Source organism: Aspergillus homomorphus (genome assembly GCF_003184865.1).
Source record: "Aspergillus homomorphus CBS 101889 unplaced genomic scaffold BO97scaffold_7, whole genome shotgun sequence".
Classification (NCBI taxonomy): Eukaryota; Fungi; Ascomycota; class Eurotiomycetes; order Eurotiales; family Aspergillaceae; genus Aspergillus; species Aspergillus homomorphus.
In genome coordinates this window covers 301,535-315,402 of record NW_020291893.1, presented here as the reverse complement: position 1 = coordinate 315,402, position 13,868 = coordinate 301,535, and the positions used below count along the sequence as shown (strand labels likewise).

Here is a 13,868-nt window from a genome sequence, read left to right as displayed (position 1 = left end):
TATCCCGACCCGCTTATTGAAAAACGCAAGGGAGGCGGGAATAGACTTCCTCCAGTGGTCGATGCTTTAACCGGCGGAAGAGATGCGCTCGATAGTTCAACTCCGAAACTACGTACGTAGTCAATTAAAGCGACAGTGAATATTCTATTCACCCCCAAGGGCGGACCTTCATTTATGCAATCTGCTAGTTTAGAAACAATATCCATGCGGTTCGTGATGCAACCAGAGACGAAGGAAATCAATCGGCGAATACAGAGACAAAACACAACTATCCGAGAGATGCGGAACACAAGATGATAATAATATAGTAACAGAATCCATATATTCCCCTCCCTGTCTGCCCTCCTTGCAGACGTGAAAGGGAAATGCACCTTCTTTAAATGAATGAAAAAAATAATAGAATCGCCATGTATGACAGCCGTAAAACGCCGGACGTCCGTAAAATTCAACCTGTCGTCAAAAAGAAAAGAAAACAAAACCTGGTAGCCAATGCAAAGAGTTCATGATACGCCTGAGATTGGGGAAGTACTAGATAGTACACATGCCTTGAAGGCTAGGCATGTGTCTGCAGCTTTGAGCTGAATGGTTTTTTTCGTGGCCCTGTTTGCAGCCAAAGCCTGGTGGTAATTGGGTTAGGCGCGGCTTGACGAAACTAATGGTTCAGTTACAAGGATAACTCACTGTTAAAAATATTGTAAAAGCGAGAAAAAAAAATAAACAAAACATCGTATCAGATCGTCATCATGGCTAGATATGCATAGCCTGTGTGCGAATTTATGAAAGAGAACAAGCAATCGCCTCTCGAGCGTTCTTTGATTGCTTGGATGTTGATCCTGAAGTTGAGACCATGGCGATGGCCAAGTTCTAGTAAATTATGACTGTTGAGATTGAGCCGACAAGTCCTGGATGCGCCGGTCTATGAGAGCCTTCAGGGCTTGTAATGACGCCACCTCCGTCTCTGCTGAGGGACGAATTTCTGGAGCGTTGGCACGGAGTTGATCGATGAGCAAGCTCATCCTGTCACTGACATCTGGAGGGCCGATGTGCTCCCGCTGAGCAAATTCGACAAGATTGACTGCAGCCTGGCGTTCGGCAGCCGTGCGAGAGTTTGAAATCGTGATGCTTGCAGGCTCGTCGGCCACCGAGGGTGTTTGCGTTGGGAAGGCAGCGCGGGCGCCTGACATGATCTTGGCGAAGTCTGCGTTTGCCTGCTGAAGGAATTTGTTCGCATTGGCTTTCAGCAATTTATACTCCTCATTTTCCCTGTCCGCGGAGTCAGTATGGGTAGCCGGAGGACAGCCTGTAGGGTTTACTGGCCTTTTAACTTGGGTGATAAATGTGTGTTTGAGTCCATGCTCTGACACGCGGTACCGAATGCTGCCTTCTTCCTGCTCTTCCAGTTGGGTGACTTCGTCATCGGAGAGGAGAACGTCTATGTCGACCATCCGAGGGTGCTTTGGACGGCGAATGCGCCTGTGAACATCATAGCCTTCTTCGTCCTTGATCACGTAGACGTAATCATGCCATGCATGGTTTGGGCAAATCCAGTTGTGATACGCAAGATCACTGCCTGGGACCTGGGCTGGGGGCGCGGCCATAGGCGGATCGAGACAGTCCATGTGCCAACCGAGAGGGCAAACATCGCACTGCATAACAGGCCGCCCGCTAGCGGCACTGCCTGCACATGCGAAACAGAAGATGGGCGCTCCTAGCGCGTCCGCGGTTCTGAAAAGATGCGAATCGTCGTAGGTGCCGCTGCGGTAACCTCGTCGCCCCTTCGGCTTCGGCATGGGGACTATGGCCTCGTATGATTGACCGTCCTTCTTGTTCACCCTGACACCAGTGAAATGATCCCGGATACGTGCTGGAAGTTGAAAATCCCTGACTTCCTTCTTGCCAAAACGTTGATCAAATTTGCTACTCAGAGAGCGAAATGACCGTCTCATGGCACACTTGGGGCAATACCAATCCCCCTCCGGAGGGTTATTTGGATCTAGTGGGGGCTTCAGGCATGAGAAGTGATATGAGTTAGTACAACCATCACAGCAAAGAAGATTGCCTATGTTGTTGCACTCATGGCAGACCTCATCGTTGTCAGGTCTTTCCTCTTCGGACTCGCTATCATCACTGCAAGCATGTCAGCATATAGACATATCAGTAGTACATAAGAAGGGGTAAGAAAGGGGCGCAGGGCTTACCCCATGGTCGGCGTGAGTCGACGATTGTCACCAGCTTCACTACTAGCTCGGCTCTCAGGAAGGCTTTCTGCATTCTCTCCTGAAGAGGCTGTGGAAGGGCCTAGTAGAACCGAAGCGGCTGAGGTGGCGGGAGCAGCTGAAGGAGCTGGAGGAGGTGTTGGTGCCGAAGGGTGCACAAAAGGTGGAGTGGGTGAGCGGACTGGGGTTGGAATATCAGTTGGATGCGAAGGCCTGACTTGACTTTCAGGGGGCACGATGGTTGGCAGTGGGGTTTGGAGTTTGATTCGTTTGACCCTGTCTATCCTGTCTAGCTCTTCGGACCGTGTATCGTCCTCTTCCAAAGCATGTTTCAGCTGGGAGCTGACCGTGATTGGGGGCATGGAATGGCGAGCTGTGAGATCTGTTGCGCCTTTGTGGATGCCCGCAGAGCGGGTGTGTTTGCCCTTTGCGTGGGAAGCCTTCAATCCAGGGGCCAACTCAGAGAGCTGTGCCGAGACCCCATTTGCATCGGCGTCCTCGAATGTATTCAACGAAGATAAGGATGATACGCTACTAGCTGACCGAGCACGAGGCACAGTTGGCATTGAATCGACCTCTGCTTCTTCTTCTTCTTTTTCTTCTTCTGCCTGCGCCAGAGCCTCTTCTGCTTTGATTTCATCCCAGGCGGCCCGCATGACGCTCTGAAACGCTGACTTCTCGCGCGAGCCAGGATTTCCTTGGCATACACCCTCTAACACAGATAGCAAGAAGGGATCACTGCCACTTGATTCCCACAGGCGTAGGAGCCCGCGACTTACTGGACGGTTGTCGGTCTCTATTGCCAGGCGCAGGGCCTCTCTGACAGCCACTTTGAGCTTCTCCACGTTGATGTCCGCCGAAGTGGGTATGGGGATTGTCCCAAAAGCCGAAATATCGATGAGCGGCTTGGGCTTTTGTGGGGCGGGCTCGTTGGACTCGACGCCAGACCGTCTTTTGGCAGGTATTATGGGTGCAACAGGCTTGGGCATCAAGCCGACCTTCCGCAAGTCGGCCGGCGAGGGGCGAGCCCCCAATGGGCGCATTGTGCTCAGAACCGGGTTGCGACTGTCACAGTGACCTGACCATGGGCTATCCACATAACTAGGGGCCGGCACTCTAGCAGGGGGCTCAGCCCAGTCTTTGCCTCCATTGTCTTGCTGCTCCGGCGCGTTCTGTGGGGGGTCGGTGGTCTCGCGAGTGTTCCTGCCCGTGCGCCGCTGTTTGCTGGGCCTTGTAGACTCGGGGACGGAAGTATTTGTACTCGCCATGATCGGCGCATCAGATGGTGTGGTGGGTCGGGAGTGAATACGGGAGGAAGAGGAGCGGAGAGTCGGAGCCATCGCTGTAGACAGGGCTCGAGAGGTGCGACGGCTGCAGACGCTGGGTTAGCTGAGGAGTGACGACAGACTTTAAAAACAGCTTGAAATCATGTGAGAACAATACTTACCAGGTTAAAAGATTCCAAGCGAACACCGAGCGTGCCCAGCGTGGCTGGTTGGAATCGAGGCCAGCCCGCGCGCAGTCTGCGGGTTGAAGAAAGGAAGAAGGACCGCGGAGTTCGCCCGGAAGTTTTCGAGGAACCCCAACCAGGCTCCTAAGGGGTTTGTTGCGGAAGCTGCCACAACCACGAAAGGTGGCTCGTTAGCCCTACGAAAAGGAAATGATTAGCGATGAAACGTCCGAAAAGTAGTTTTATGTAGGGGAAATTACCTTTGATGATAGATACTGCCTCTTGGCAGCTTCTTAGCTACAGGTCTCTGCACACGAGCGTAGAATGGCCGTGTAGGGCACAGCCTTAGGTTTCCAGTCACCTGTACAAAGACAAGTTGAATTCGGTTGCGCGGCCAATATCACTAGCAGCTTAGAGGCTAGCAGCAGATTGGCGATCCTCGAGGTACTAATCTGAGAATTGCTCAAAGGAGCAGTTAGCCCTGTGTTCTGGTCAGTAACGATTTGGTCCCCAAGGCTTTTCGCCAACGCTGATGCCCAACCAACAATATTGGCCCACGATGAAGTCCTAACGACTAGGACCAAAGAGCTATTCACATGAGCAGCCTGTATGTCTACATGCTGAAGGGAAAAAGTTTCTTGAGCAGAATCATCAAGAAAAGATAACTGCTCCGTCTAGCATAAGACAGAGGGTTGGGAAAGCGTACGAAAGCAGTTGGCGCTGCAATTCGCGACTCGGGATAGTGACTTACCAAGGTAGGGTCTGATGAGTAAAGAGCTTTCTATGTGTTCTGTCTGCCACTGAAGATTCCGACCAAGCCCTCTGGCGAAGTCACGATCCAGTCGCGGAAGCTGAGGCAACAAGGTTAAGTGTTGACTTTGAGAAGTCAATGAGTCAGGGCAAGAAACAGATTTTCAACCACAAGAGCACTCTGTATCACAGAGGAAAGTAAGAATGAGAATGGTGGCGGCGGCGGAAGGTTCAAGGATAGGGAATTCACAAGTGATTGCACAAGAATGGAAACAAGTAAACATCAAACTTGAGATTTTGAGACAGAACGTCCTCAAGTCACGCAGGTCCAAGGACTCCTCTGATACAGTCTAGGTAGAGAAACAAGAAGACTCACGCAGGGAGCAGATGAGTGAAGGTAATGATCACGCGACAGCAAGTCTGCAAGACGAAGTTCCAAAGCTGTGATCCGTTGATCACAAATAGAGAGATAAGGGCTGCGCGTCAGACGCGAGGGGCCTCTCAATATCGAGGATATGTTGAAAGTGTTGGGAAATCAGAAGAAGAGGACGGTCGAGTTGACTTTCCAAGTCTCGAGGTCAACAGACGAAAAGAGGACAATGTCTGACAAGCACGAAGCGGCTTCTCTAGTAGAGAGCGAAACTAGAAGATCCAAGGACGCGTCCAGCAGGGCCTTAGAAAGTCTTAGTCTCGAGTACAATGGATTTAGGATGTGAGTAAGAGGCGCGAAAGAGTAGGGAACACAGCCAGGTAGAAAAGCGTGTGATGCAGGGAGAATCGTGTAGTGGCAGCAACACCGGATGGCTTGCGACGTGTAGCAGCTCTGAATGCCGAGATAGATGCAAGCAGTCTCGAAATAATGCTCTCAAACAGCTTAAGTGTATAACAGAAGATTGCAAAGGCTTTGGTGTCGCCGTGCAAGACGGGCGAGGGAGTAGGTGTAGCTTGACTCTTTTTAAGCCAGCGAGAAGCAGGATACATGCAGTGGAAGATGTGTTGAAAAGTTCAAGCAGAACCTAGGAAGAAGAAAAGCAGAAAGTCTGCTTTGGACAAGAGGAAGACAAGAGTGTTACTGTTGGTGATTGAGGAAGTCTCGGGACATCGGGGTTGAAGAAGGATGTGGGCCGAGTCGAAGGGGGAGAGAGAGAGAGAGAGGGAGGGAGATGGAGGGAGGGAGCAGAGACGTCTTATTCACCCGGCAAGCAGCAACACCAACACCAGAACGAAATCTCAAGTCTGCAACACAAGCTTGCAAGTCTGGATGTAAGAGGGATGGGGGAGGGAAGTGTTAAAAAAGACGGAGAGGTTCGGGGAATGAAAAAGCAGTCAGTCGGGTTCTTCTTTCAGTCTGGCCCACTGCCTCCTTGGCCCCTGTCCATCTGGATCCTGACGCTCAACGACTCAACACGTCCACGCAAATCGAACAAGCGAGGCTCTTGCATTCTACAGATCCCTAAAAGCTGGGCACATCGCGTACATTTGGTCCTCCGACTCGAATACCTTATGCCTGGCTGTTCTCTAGTGGCGTGGCCCATCGGCCGGTAATATGTACACCACTTGAGGACTTCGGAATAATCTCCTACAGTTCACTGCAACAAGGCATCTGTGCTTTTCAGAATGGCGGTATTCTCCTGGCACTGAAGGAAACCCCGATCTTGTTGTCGTTGTGTGGGGGGTAGAAGCATTGGGGGGCGATGCTTGATCGGTTGACCGGATGATCAGGAACCGGACCACCACCGATTATCCTGGAGATTTCGTAGCTATCCATCCCAGTAGAGGGAGATAAGGCGCAGCTCGGTGGTGGATTTCAACAATAAGATCCTGAGGATAGGGCAGAAATGGAGTGAATGTGAAGGGAGCGGGGGTGGTGCTCAACACTATCCTATCCTATCCTATCCGAAGCAAAGATCGGAGACACAGTACTAGAAGAGCATTCGCCTTCGAGTCTCGAAGGCTTGAAGGCCGCTTACTTTGATCTATATGAGACTGGTTTAGTCGCTAAGCATAGAAATGAGGAGCTAGAGATCCGAGAATTCAGCAGAAATCAGCTGGCAGCAGCTATCGTGAAGTTCATTTCTGTATCTGGCTTGGTTTCACTGGACATATACAACTCTTCCTCTTTTTGAAATAGATTATGTGACAACATGTTTTCAACAGGGAACTGCGAGGGAGAGATCTCTCCCGCCAGGCTTGTCTCTGGTGTTCAGCATTCCGACAACTCTCCGATCTTTGAGAAGAACCAATTGGCTTCAACTTCAAAACAAAGCACCATCAGGGCGGGCATGGCCAGGGCTTTGGAGCCACCAAAATCTCACCCCGAGCAGTTGTCATATGCAATCATGTGAGCCAAAACATGGTCCCGGAATTGCGTCAAGTGAGGCCCGATGCAACGATGCGTTTACTCATCGTCGTTGGAGTCGTCCTTCTTGGCGGTCTTCTTCTTCTTGTTCTTGTTCTTCTTGGAGCCGGTGGACTTGGCCAAGGGGCGCTCAAGGATCTCAAGGATCTCCGCGTCCTCGATCTTCTTGTCCGTCTTGAACTTGGTAAGATCGGGGGTGGTGGGAGCGGCAAGACGGGTGATACCGTTCTTGGTGATGACTACGAAAAAGGTCAGTTTCAGTTCTCAATCGCAACCGCCCTAATTATCACGGCAAGCTGATACTACGCGGGCAGAGACAAGGCATACCGATAGTAGACAAGACACGGGACACGGCAGCGTTGTCAGCATCACCAGCGGGCTCGTACTGTCTCAGAACACCACCACGGACACACTCGACAACACCAACCTTGGCGGCCTTCTCGTCATCCAGCTGGCGCAAGCTGAAGGGGAAGGTACCGAACTTCTTCACAACCTCAGACAGGGTCTGGCGGGAGCTGGGACGCTTAAGACCGTAGGTGGTGGTGGTACGGCGGTGCAGAGTAGCACGGAGGGGAAGAGTCTTGACCTTTCCAGATCCGAGGGACAGTCCGAGTTCAACACCCCAGACCTCGCCGACGTCGGGGAGACCCTCGCCCTTGACACCAGTGCCGGGGGCCAGGATGATCTTCTTTTCACCCTCGATCTCGTTACGCTGGAACAGCCAGCTGGTGGTGTTCTCAACAACATTGCAGTCGTAGGTCTTGGCAACCTTCTCGATGAGCTGGGTGATCTGAGCCTGAGTGTAAGGCTTCTGGGCGGCAGCCTTCTGCTTCTCCTCCTCAGTTCCGCTGGCCAGAAGACCGGCGGGGACCAGCAGTCTCATGAGAAGCTCGTTGGCGTAGTGGGTGGCGTGAATGAGGTCAGCCTCGCGGCCGGTCACCTCATCGGAAGAGGAGTTGCTGTCGGCAACAATGACCATGTCGCAAACGATGGTTCCGAAGCCATCGATCTGAGCACCAAGCTGGATCTTGACAACCTCACCAGCCTTCAGGGTGGTCTCGGCCTCTGCGGCATCGGACACCAGGGGGGTGTAGGGAGTCACATAGGAGTTGGGGGAGACAGTGGTCGGGTGGGAGATACCTTTTACGACGGATTCGCGTTAACTACCGACATTCTTACTGTTTCGGTGGGAGGGGTGACATACCCTTGGAGATCTTCTTGCCCTTGTAGACCTTGGCAATCTCCTCGTCGAGGAGCTGGTCACCCTTCTGGCAGAGCTCGACGATCTTGCTTCCCTCAACACACCATCCTGAAAATCGGCTTAGCACGACAGAATTCTATGCGACAACTTGCATACGAAGTCATCGGGGGGATCGAACACACCTGCGACAGCTTCGAGAACCTTCTGAGAGATCTGAGCGGCGGTCTTGTACTTGGTCAAGGTGTCGGGGTTGTTGAGGGTGTAGTCTAGGATCGATCCAGTTAGCGGCTAGTCGGCGCGCGAAGAACGAAAGCATTCGGAAACCGCATAAAATTATGTGCTAGGGTTCAGAAGAGAATTGTGGCAGCCAGGTGAACGTTGCGATTGAGGGTGGTTGAAGCTGGCAGCGCCGTCCGTCCAAAGCAGCCTGATCCATGACGATGAAAACCAAGCGGGAACCCACAAACGCCGGAGCTTTTTTAAATTGGTAGGAGGGAAGAGGGGTTAGGTAGTAGGTATTGAGCACGGTGAATACATACCGACCTCGGGGGCCTGAGTCTGAGTCTCAGCCATTGTGTGCTTATTAGAGGATCCTCGCGCGGGGGACGAGGAAATGATACTAATCAAGGGACTCTTGGGACAGTAGGTCTTGCGGAATATTCAAGGGAAGAAGGGAAAATGGACTTGGAACAGAAGCTGGAGAACCTTCGACTAGTCGTTCGATGGAGTAAGTCGTGTGCTGGCTGGTATTACGCATTACGAACCACCACGGCGGGGGCTTTTGCCCGCTTTTGCCAGCGTTTTGCCCTCATCATGGTGGGGGTTTGCAGGTTGGCAACCAGTAGGGCTCGGTAACAGCTGGTTCTGCCAATACCTTCCGTCCCACGGCCGACCGCCCGCCGTCATCACTTTTTTCCCAGGCCCAATGGCATCCTTGGAAAGAAGCTTCGCATTGCAAAGAGCTTTTCAGCTCGACTTGGGAAGTATGTTCCCAATTGCTTCCAGCCATTGCTTGCCATCTCCTGTCTTTCAATTCCCAGAGTGTATCTCTTTAGGGTGATGAGCCCAAGGTCGAGCTGAAGCTTGTGCATGACATCACTCATTCGTCGCCACTGATCGTCCTCATCGCCCTGACGAATGCTACGGTGGATAGTTAACCGAGCCATATTCTTTCCTTCTATGCAGACCTAGATAATTTTCATCAACACTTGTTCGTCAGTTATACTGTAGCTTTAAGATCAGAAACCCATCTTTCCTGTCGCTGCTAATTTGCTAGGCGCCAATTGGCGTTGACCACGCATGCAATTGAATTCTGGACAGTGAGTTCGTTGTTGTTTCAGCGAGGCCAGCGCCAATAGGCTGAGATCTTGTTCTGCCAAGCTTAATTTTTTACGCCTAATAGATGGTATGAACATGCATGGCAGAAGAGTCTACCTAAAGTACGAGCCACATAGTCAACATTTAGATGCATCAGAACCTTGTCCAGGAATATTACGACTATTCCCTCAATCTGCGTTTGTGATGTACTAGTATTCGGGGGCGGCGACTCGGAGTTGGGGAGATCAACTGCGCAATAGTATTTGCCCGGGCCGAAGGCTTCTCTTTACAACTTGAATATATATATCCGATACTATTTACCCAACAAAGTATTCTAGCCGGGGTAGAGGGTGGGATACTTCTCTGTCTGAGCCTCACGCTCCTTCATCTAGAACAAGAACTTCGTACTGTCGTCAGACATCTTTGTGCTTACTATCCTGTACAACATACCGCGTGATTTTGGCAAGGATCTACTCCGGAGACTCCGTGGTGTATGACATAATCCTAGGTAGCAGTCTTGGGTTTCTCGCTAGAAATCTTCAACAAAGGGATGAGAGTCAAATTAATGAAATCCTGTCGGCTGTCAGCAGTAAAAATGCTAGTATTCCCCCATCATGCAAGCAAGGAATCACCGCCTGGCCTCGTGGCTCAGCATCGGCCCCGCGCGTGGGTGTGACTGCTGCAAGGTGATCCGCCTAGCTGCAGCTCTTCGTTTGCCCTACTCATCGACAAAGCCCAATTTCTGAGAAGAGCTTGGGGGCGGTATTCTCGAACGAAAAGATTAATAACATAACAAGATGGCATTAATACGGACATGGTCCGCTAATCTTTCTTTATTCTTCCTTCTCACGCCCCTTGCCAGGCAGCTACTCGAGCTCGGAAGCCAATATTGCTGAGCCCTCGATGTCTCGCCTTTTCTCTCACAATCCTGAACGAAGTGATCTCCCATAGTCGTCGCTACACGTTATGTTTGCTCTCAGGGATGCAGTCGACAAGTGTACGGGGCTCTCCGGGGATGGGAAAGACATTGCCATAACGTTGGCTTTCTGTCTCTTTCTAGTGACCATGACCATGGGGCTTCGGTTCTACACATTGGTCATGCGAAGACAGCGCTTCCAAGCATCGGAATATCTCGCACTTATATCGCTGGTAGGAACCAGGCTATATCACCCTATCTGGATCGTGAGTGGGCTAATATAGCAATATCAGATTCTGTACTACTCAAGCGCGGTGACAGTCTTTCTCGGTATGGCACCTCACCTACCTATCTACTGATGGCTCGCAATTATCCTAACCCAGACACTGTTTCCTGCTCAGCTTTGACCATCGGTCATATCGGTTACCCGATCTCACAAACCCCAGCTTGGCGGCTCACCATTGCATTCAAGGTAAATAGTCCAGTATAACAACCCCTGTTGGTGAGCGACGGGGTACTGACCGACCCATAGTGCATCTATTATATCCGGCTGGCATATACCATAGGGCTAGGCCTGGTGAAATGCAGTCTGTTGCAAGCCCTTCAGAAGGTTTTCATTACGCCAACGACCTATTCCCGGGCAGCTGTCTGGATAACGATGGCAATATGTGCCTTCTGGAGCCTGTCGGGGTTCCTTCTTGCATTTCTGGCCTGCCACCCATTCGAATACAACTGGACTCCGCATCTAAGCGTCGGACATTGCGTGAATCTCAACCATGTCTTGTCAGGCCTTGGTATTGTTGACGCTGCGACGAGTTTTGCTATCGTTATTCTGCCTGTACCGATGCTCTTGAAAACGAGCTTGACGCGGTCGCAGAGATTGGCAACTGCTGGTGTCTATGTGATCGGGGCTTTGTATGTATACCTCCAGCCGTGCAACGGAAAAGCATTCATCGCAACTTTCAACTTCTCTAACCGAGCCTTAATTAGCGCCGTTGCCATTGCCATCATCTTGACCGTCACTCTGGCGAGAACCAATTTCCTCAACTTCAATGAAGCCGGCAAGATGGTTGTGGTTTGGTTCACTGTTGAGTGGACAGCGGCAATGATTGTGGCCAATGCATTGGTTCTGGCGCCGTTATGTGGCAGTCTGAGTCTTTGCCAACCTTTGCGTACCATCGCGAATACCTCGCTCCACCACTCCAAGGATGGATCTTCCTATCTGCTGGGTTCAATGCGGACCCTAACAACTGGCGGCAGTACCGCACCACTGAAGACGAAAGCGACACTGGCGGAAACAGGATCGATTCAATCCTCGCGATCGATGATGCGAGGACTTGGGTTTTGCTGGACGGAGGCCACAGGGCAAGCACAGCAGCCTGGCTCTGCCCTAGCCTTGGAGCCGGGGGAGGTGCGCGTGCAGACAGGATGGTCCATTGAACGGTCACCGGCCAAGACAGAATCTCCATCAACTCTGTATCAATGAAGCTATGACCATGACACGCAAATGATTTTGACGATTATGCTGCGAGCGTGTGTAGGATGTAAAGCGAAGGGAGACTGGCACCAGATCGGCTTGAATGGATACAACAGCCTCATATCGAAGTCCTACTCCAACTAGATTAAGAAGATGGGGGCCATAACTACTAGGAGGATGTAAGATTTGCTTGAATGGCGCTCTTCGTGGCTTCAATAACCACCTATTTTGCTGCAGTCAGCGCACGTCCGCTCCGATGGTGGCTGGCCTTCTTCTCTCGCCTGTCGCCCGTCGACCTCTCCGCCTCCCGACTCCGACTCCGAACCTCACGCGGTCTCTCTGCCGAAAACCTATCATCACATTTTACTAAAATCTGACCTGCAGCGAAGTCCTACAGTGTCAAACACGAGAAGGCCTTTGGGCTGCCACGCTATTCATGACCACCATGAGAGCCCATGTCCTCTCACCTGCTCTACCTTCCTTTCCTATGTTTTTCTTTTTCTCTTGTAGTAAGGATTATCCATCTTTTCCAAACAGCCACCAAGATGAAGATCATCAATCATCCCGAATGCCTGTAATGTAGTGTCTCGACACCTCAGCAAGCACTGCACAAATGCCGTTAAGGCGCAATCAAAATCAATGCTCAACATACTTGGTTGCTCGAGCCACTCATCAGGATCAGGGTGCAGATGCAGCACCACCTTCATACTGCCTCGTGGACCAGCAAGCGAAACATACGTGTCCGACTGCTCTCTTGATCTCTCCACTCTTTCGACCTTCCCGACAACAGGACTGGTAGTCATGTTCTTGTAAGGGCTTGCTTCGGAACTTTGCTTCTTGTCGGCTGTTTCATCTTGAACTCTAAAAACTAGGATCTCGATTCCTTCGTCCTTTGGCGGTGGCACAGCGCTCCAGGCTGCGTCTTCGCCTCGCCGAACCCGACAAAGCGGTCTCCTCTTCTTTATCCCCATTGGTTGGGGCTCGACTTCGATCCGGACATCAGCTCGCATTAAGTCCCCGGGCTTAGGCCCAACGAGAGCCGAATACGTCGCGTTGAGAAAACGGTCCCTCATCAGAGAGCAAGCCAATACCGCGAAAGCCTCCGGCGATCACATTGCCAAGCGGACCAACCGAATATGCTTCCGAAATCGCGGCGCAGCAAACAAGAGCGGTGAACTCGTGGAGAACGCTAATTGAACAGACATGTCGAATGGATCGCCATTGATATACTGGGGTTGGATGTTCTTTAGCGCAAGGCTAGAAGCATAGAAGCCGTATCGCGTGGCGGCGGGGTTAAACCGATGGCAGCTTACGGAGTCCATGTTTCATCCTAGCCCAGCCAAATGCATTTCTCGAAGCTCAGTCATTCATTCCTTTTGCGAACGTGTCCCCTAGCTACGATGGCCCATTCAAGCCCGGTTATACGCTTCCATGCGCCGCAAAATAGAAGCAGCTTCACGCCTGCAGGATCGCGGTGTCAGAACCACGAGGACAGCGAGGGAAAAGTGAGGTTTTCAACTTGACAGGTGGATTTTGCCCCGAATCCTTCGTGGAGGAGAGGCAGCACACTGCGAACAGTGCCCGCTCCCGATTGTCGTGAACGCCATGATCGCTAGTCCTGACAAAGAGGTTCCGGAAGGTGGGCAGAGTACATATCAGCTGACTTGGATTTATGAGGCCGCCACAAAGGATTGCCTGATGCAACGAGACTCCGGACTCGGCTGAGCAATTTTCATTCCATTAGAGTGTCACCTTTGAACTCCGAAGTTCGCAGTCGTCTTCATAAGAGTTGAGTATCCAGACTGGAGCAATTGTCTGTGCTACTTATTCTGTACGAGGGCTCACAGATGGTGAAGCGTTACACCCTATCCGTGCGCGAGACAAGCTAGGTATAGGAGGTGATAATGCACGCCACTGGCTTTTAAGTCTGAGTATCAAGTCCTTGACGTCGTCCTGGTAGAACGATACTGCAAAGCGCTATCTTTCGGGGTCATCAGTGCATTCGTTGGACAAATTGGTGTTGTCTCAACCTTTGAAGCTATCAACGCGAACATTATCTCAACGTGCGTAGCTACTACAAACACTGTAGAGGGTTTGTGACTCGCATGGTGATGGCATACTCAGAAGGCCAACTAGTAATGAACGATGATAGTCTTGGTGCACGCATCTTAGCTATTTGCAT

At 51.4% G+C, this 13,868-nt stretch overlaps 4 protein-coding genes across 4 annotated transcripts; 1 reads left to right on the top strand and 3 right to left on the bottom strand.

The window, feature by feature from the left end:
* Positions 1 to 872: 872 nt before the first annotated feature.
* BO97DRAFT_468796 (putative PHD finger domain protein) lies at positions 873 to 4,027 on the bottom strand (the record flags this gene model as incomplete). The annotated part of the gene is made up of 4 exons (XM_025699778.1): positions 3,927 to 4,027; positions 3,664 to 3,863; positions 2,199 to 3,587; positions 873 to 2,127 (listed from the first exon to the last, which is right to left on the bottom strand). Exons 3-4 carry the CDS (start codon positions 3,554 to 3,556, stop codon positions 873 to 875), a joined length of 2,613 nt encoding a protein of 870 aa, XP_025553992.1. The 5' UTR covers positions 3,557 to 3,587; positions 3,664 to 3,863; positions 3,927 to 4,027.
* A 2,424-nt stretch (positions 4,028 to 6,451) lies between these two features.
* BO97DRAFT_468795 (curved DNA-binding protein (42 kDa protein)) lies at positions 6,452 to 8,650 on the bottom strand. The gene is made up of 5 exons (XM_025699777.1): positions 8,516 to 8,650; positions 8,159 to 8,242; positions 7,980 to 8,084; positions 7,103 to 7,915; positions 6,452 to 7,014 (listed from the first exon to the last, which is right to left on the bottom strand). The coding sequence occupies exons 1-5, from the start codon at positions 8,547 to 8,549 to the stop codon at positions 6,815 to 6,817; spliced, it is 1,236 nt and encodes a 411-aa protein (XP_025553991.1). The 5' UTR covers positions 8,550 to 8,650; the 3' UTR covers positions 6,452 to 6,814.
* A 1,227-nt stretch (positions 8,651 to 9,877) lies between these two features.
* Positions 9,878 to 11,795, top strand: BO97DRAFT_476262 (uncharacterized protein). Its single transcript, XM_025700465.1, has 5 exons — positions 9,878 to 10,442; positions 10,503 to 10,539; positions 10,611 to 10,681; positions 10,742 to 11,124; positions 11,200 to 11,795. The coding sequence occupies exons 1-5, from the start codon at positions 10,260 to 10,262 to the stop codon at positions 11,693 to 11,695; spliced, it is 1,170 nt and encodes a 389-aa protein (XP_025553990.1). The 5' UTR covers positions 9,878 to 10,259; the 3' UTR covers positions 11,696 to 11,795.
* Positions 11,796 to 11,813: 18 nt separating this feature from the next.
* Positions 11,814 to 12,894, bottom strand: BO97DRAFT_258127 (uncharacterized protein). Its single transcript, XM_025690884.1, has one exon. It carries the CDS (start codon positions 12,757 to 12,759, stop codon positions 12,172 to 12,174), a length of 588 nt encoding a protein of 195 aa, XP_025553989.1. The 5' UTR covers positions 12,760 to 12,894; the 3' UTR covers positions 11,814 to 12,171.
* Between the last annotated feature and the right edge of the window lie 974 nt (positions 12,895 to 13,868).

Bases quoted from the DNA above. Each gene is read 5' to 3' on its own strand.
- BO97DRAFT_468795 (XM_025699777.1), bottom strand. From the start codon at position 8,549: ATGGCTGAGACTCAGACTCAGGCCCCCGAGGTCG. The intron at 8,085-8,158 runs GTGTGTTCGATC...GCCGATTTTCAG, and splicing joins GGTTCTCGAAGCTGTCGCAG to GATGGTGTGTTGAGGGAAGC. The intron at 7,916-7,979 runs GTATGTCACCCC...CCGTCGTAAAAG, and splicing joins GGGCAAGAAGATCTCCAAGG to GTATCTCCCACCCGACCACT.
- BO97DRAFT_476262 (XM_025700465.1), top strand. From the start codon at position 10,260: ATGTTTGCTCTCAGGGATGCAGTCGACAAGTGTACGGGGCTCTCCGGG. The intron at 10,682-10,741 runs GTAAATAGTCCA...ACCGACCCATAG, and splicing joins GGCTCACCATTGCATTCAAG to TGCATCTATTATATCCGGCT. The intron at 11,125-11,199 runs GTATGTATACCT...AGCCTTAATTAG, and splicing joins GTCTATGTGATCGGGGCTTT to CGCCGTTGCCATTGCCATCA.
- BO97DRAFT_258127 (XM_025690884.1), bottom strand. From the start codon at position 12,759: ATGAGGGACCGTTTTCTCAACGCGACGTATTCGGCTCTCGTTGGGCCT.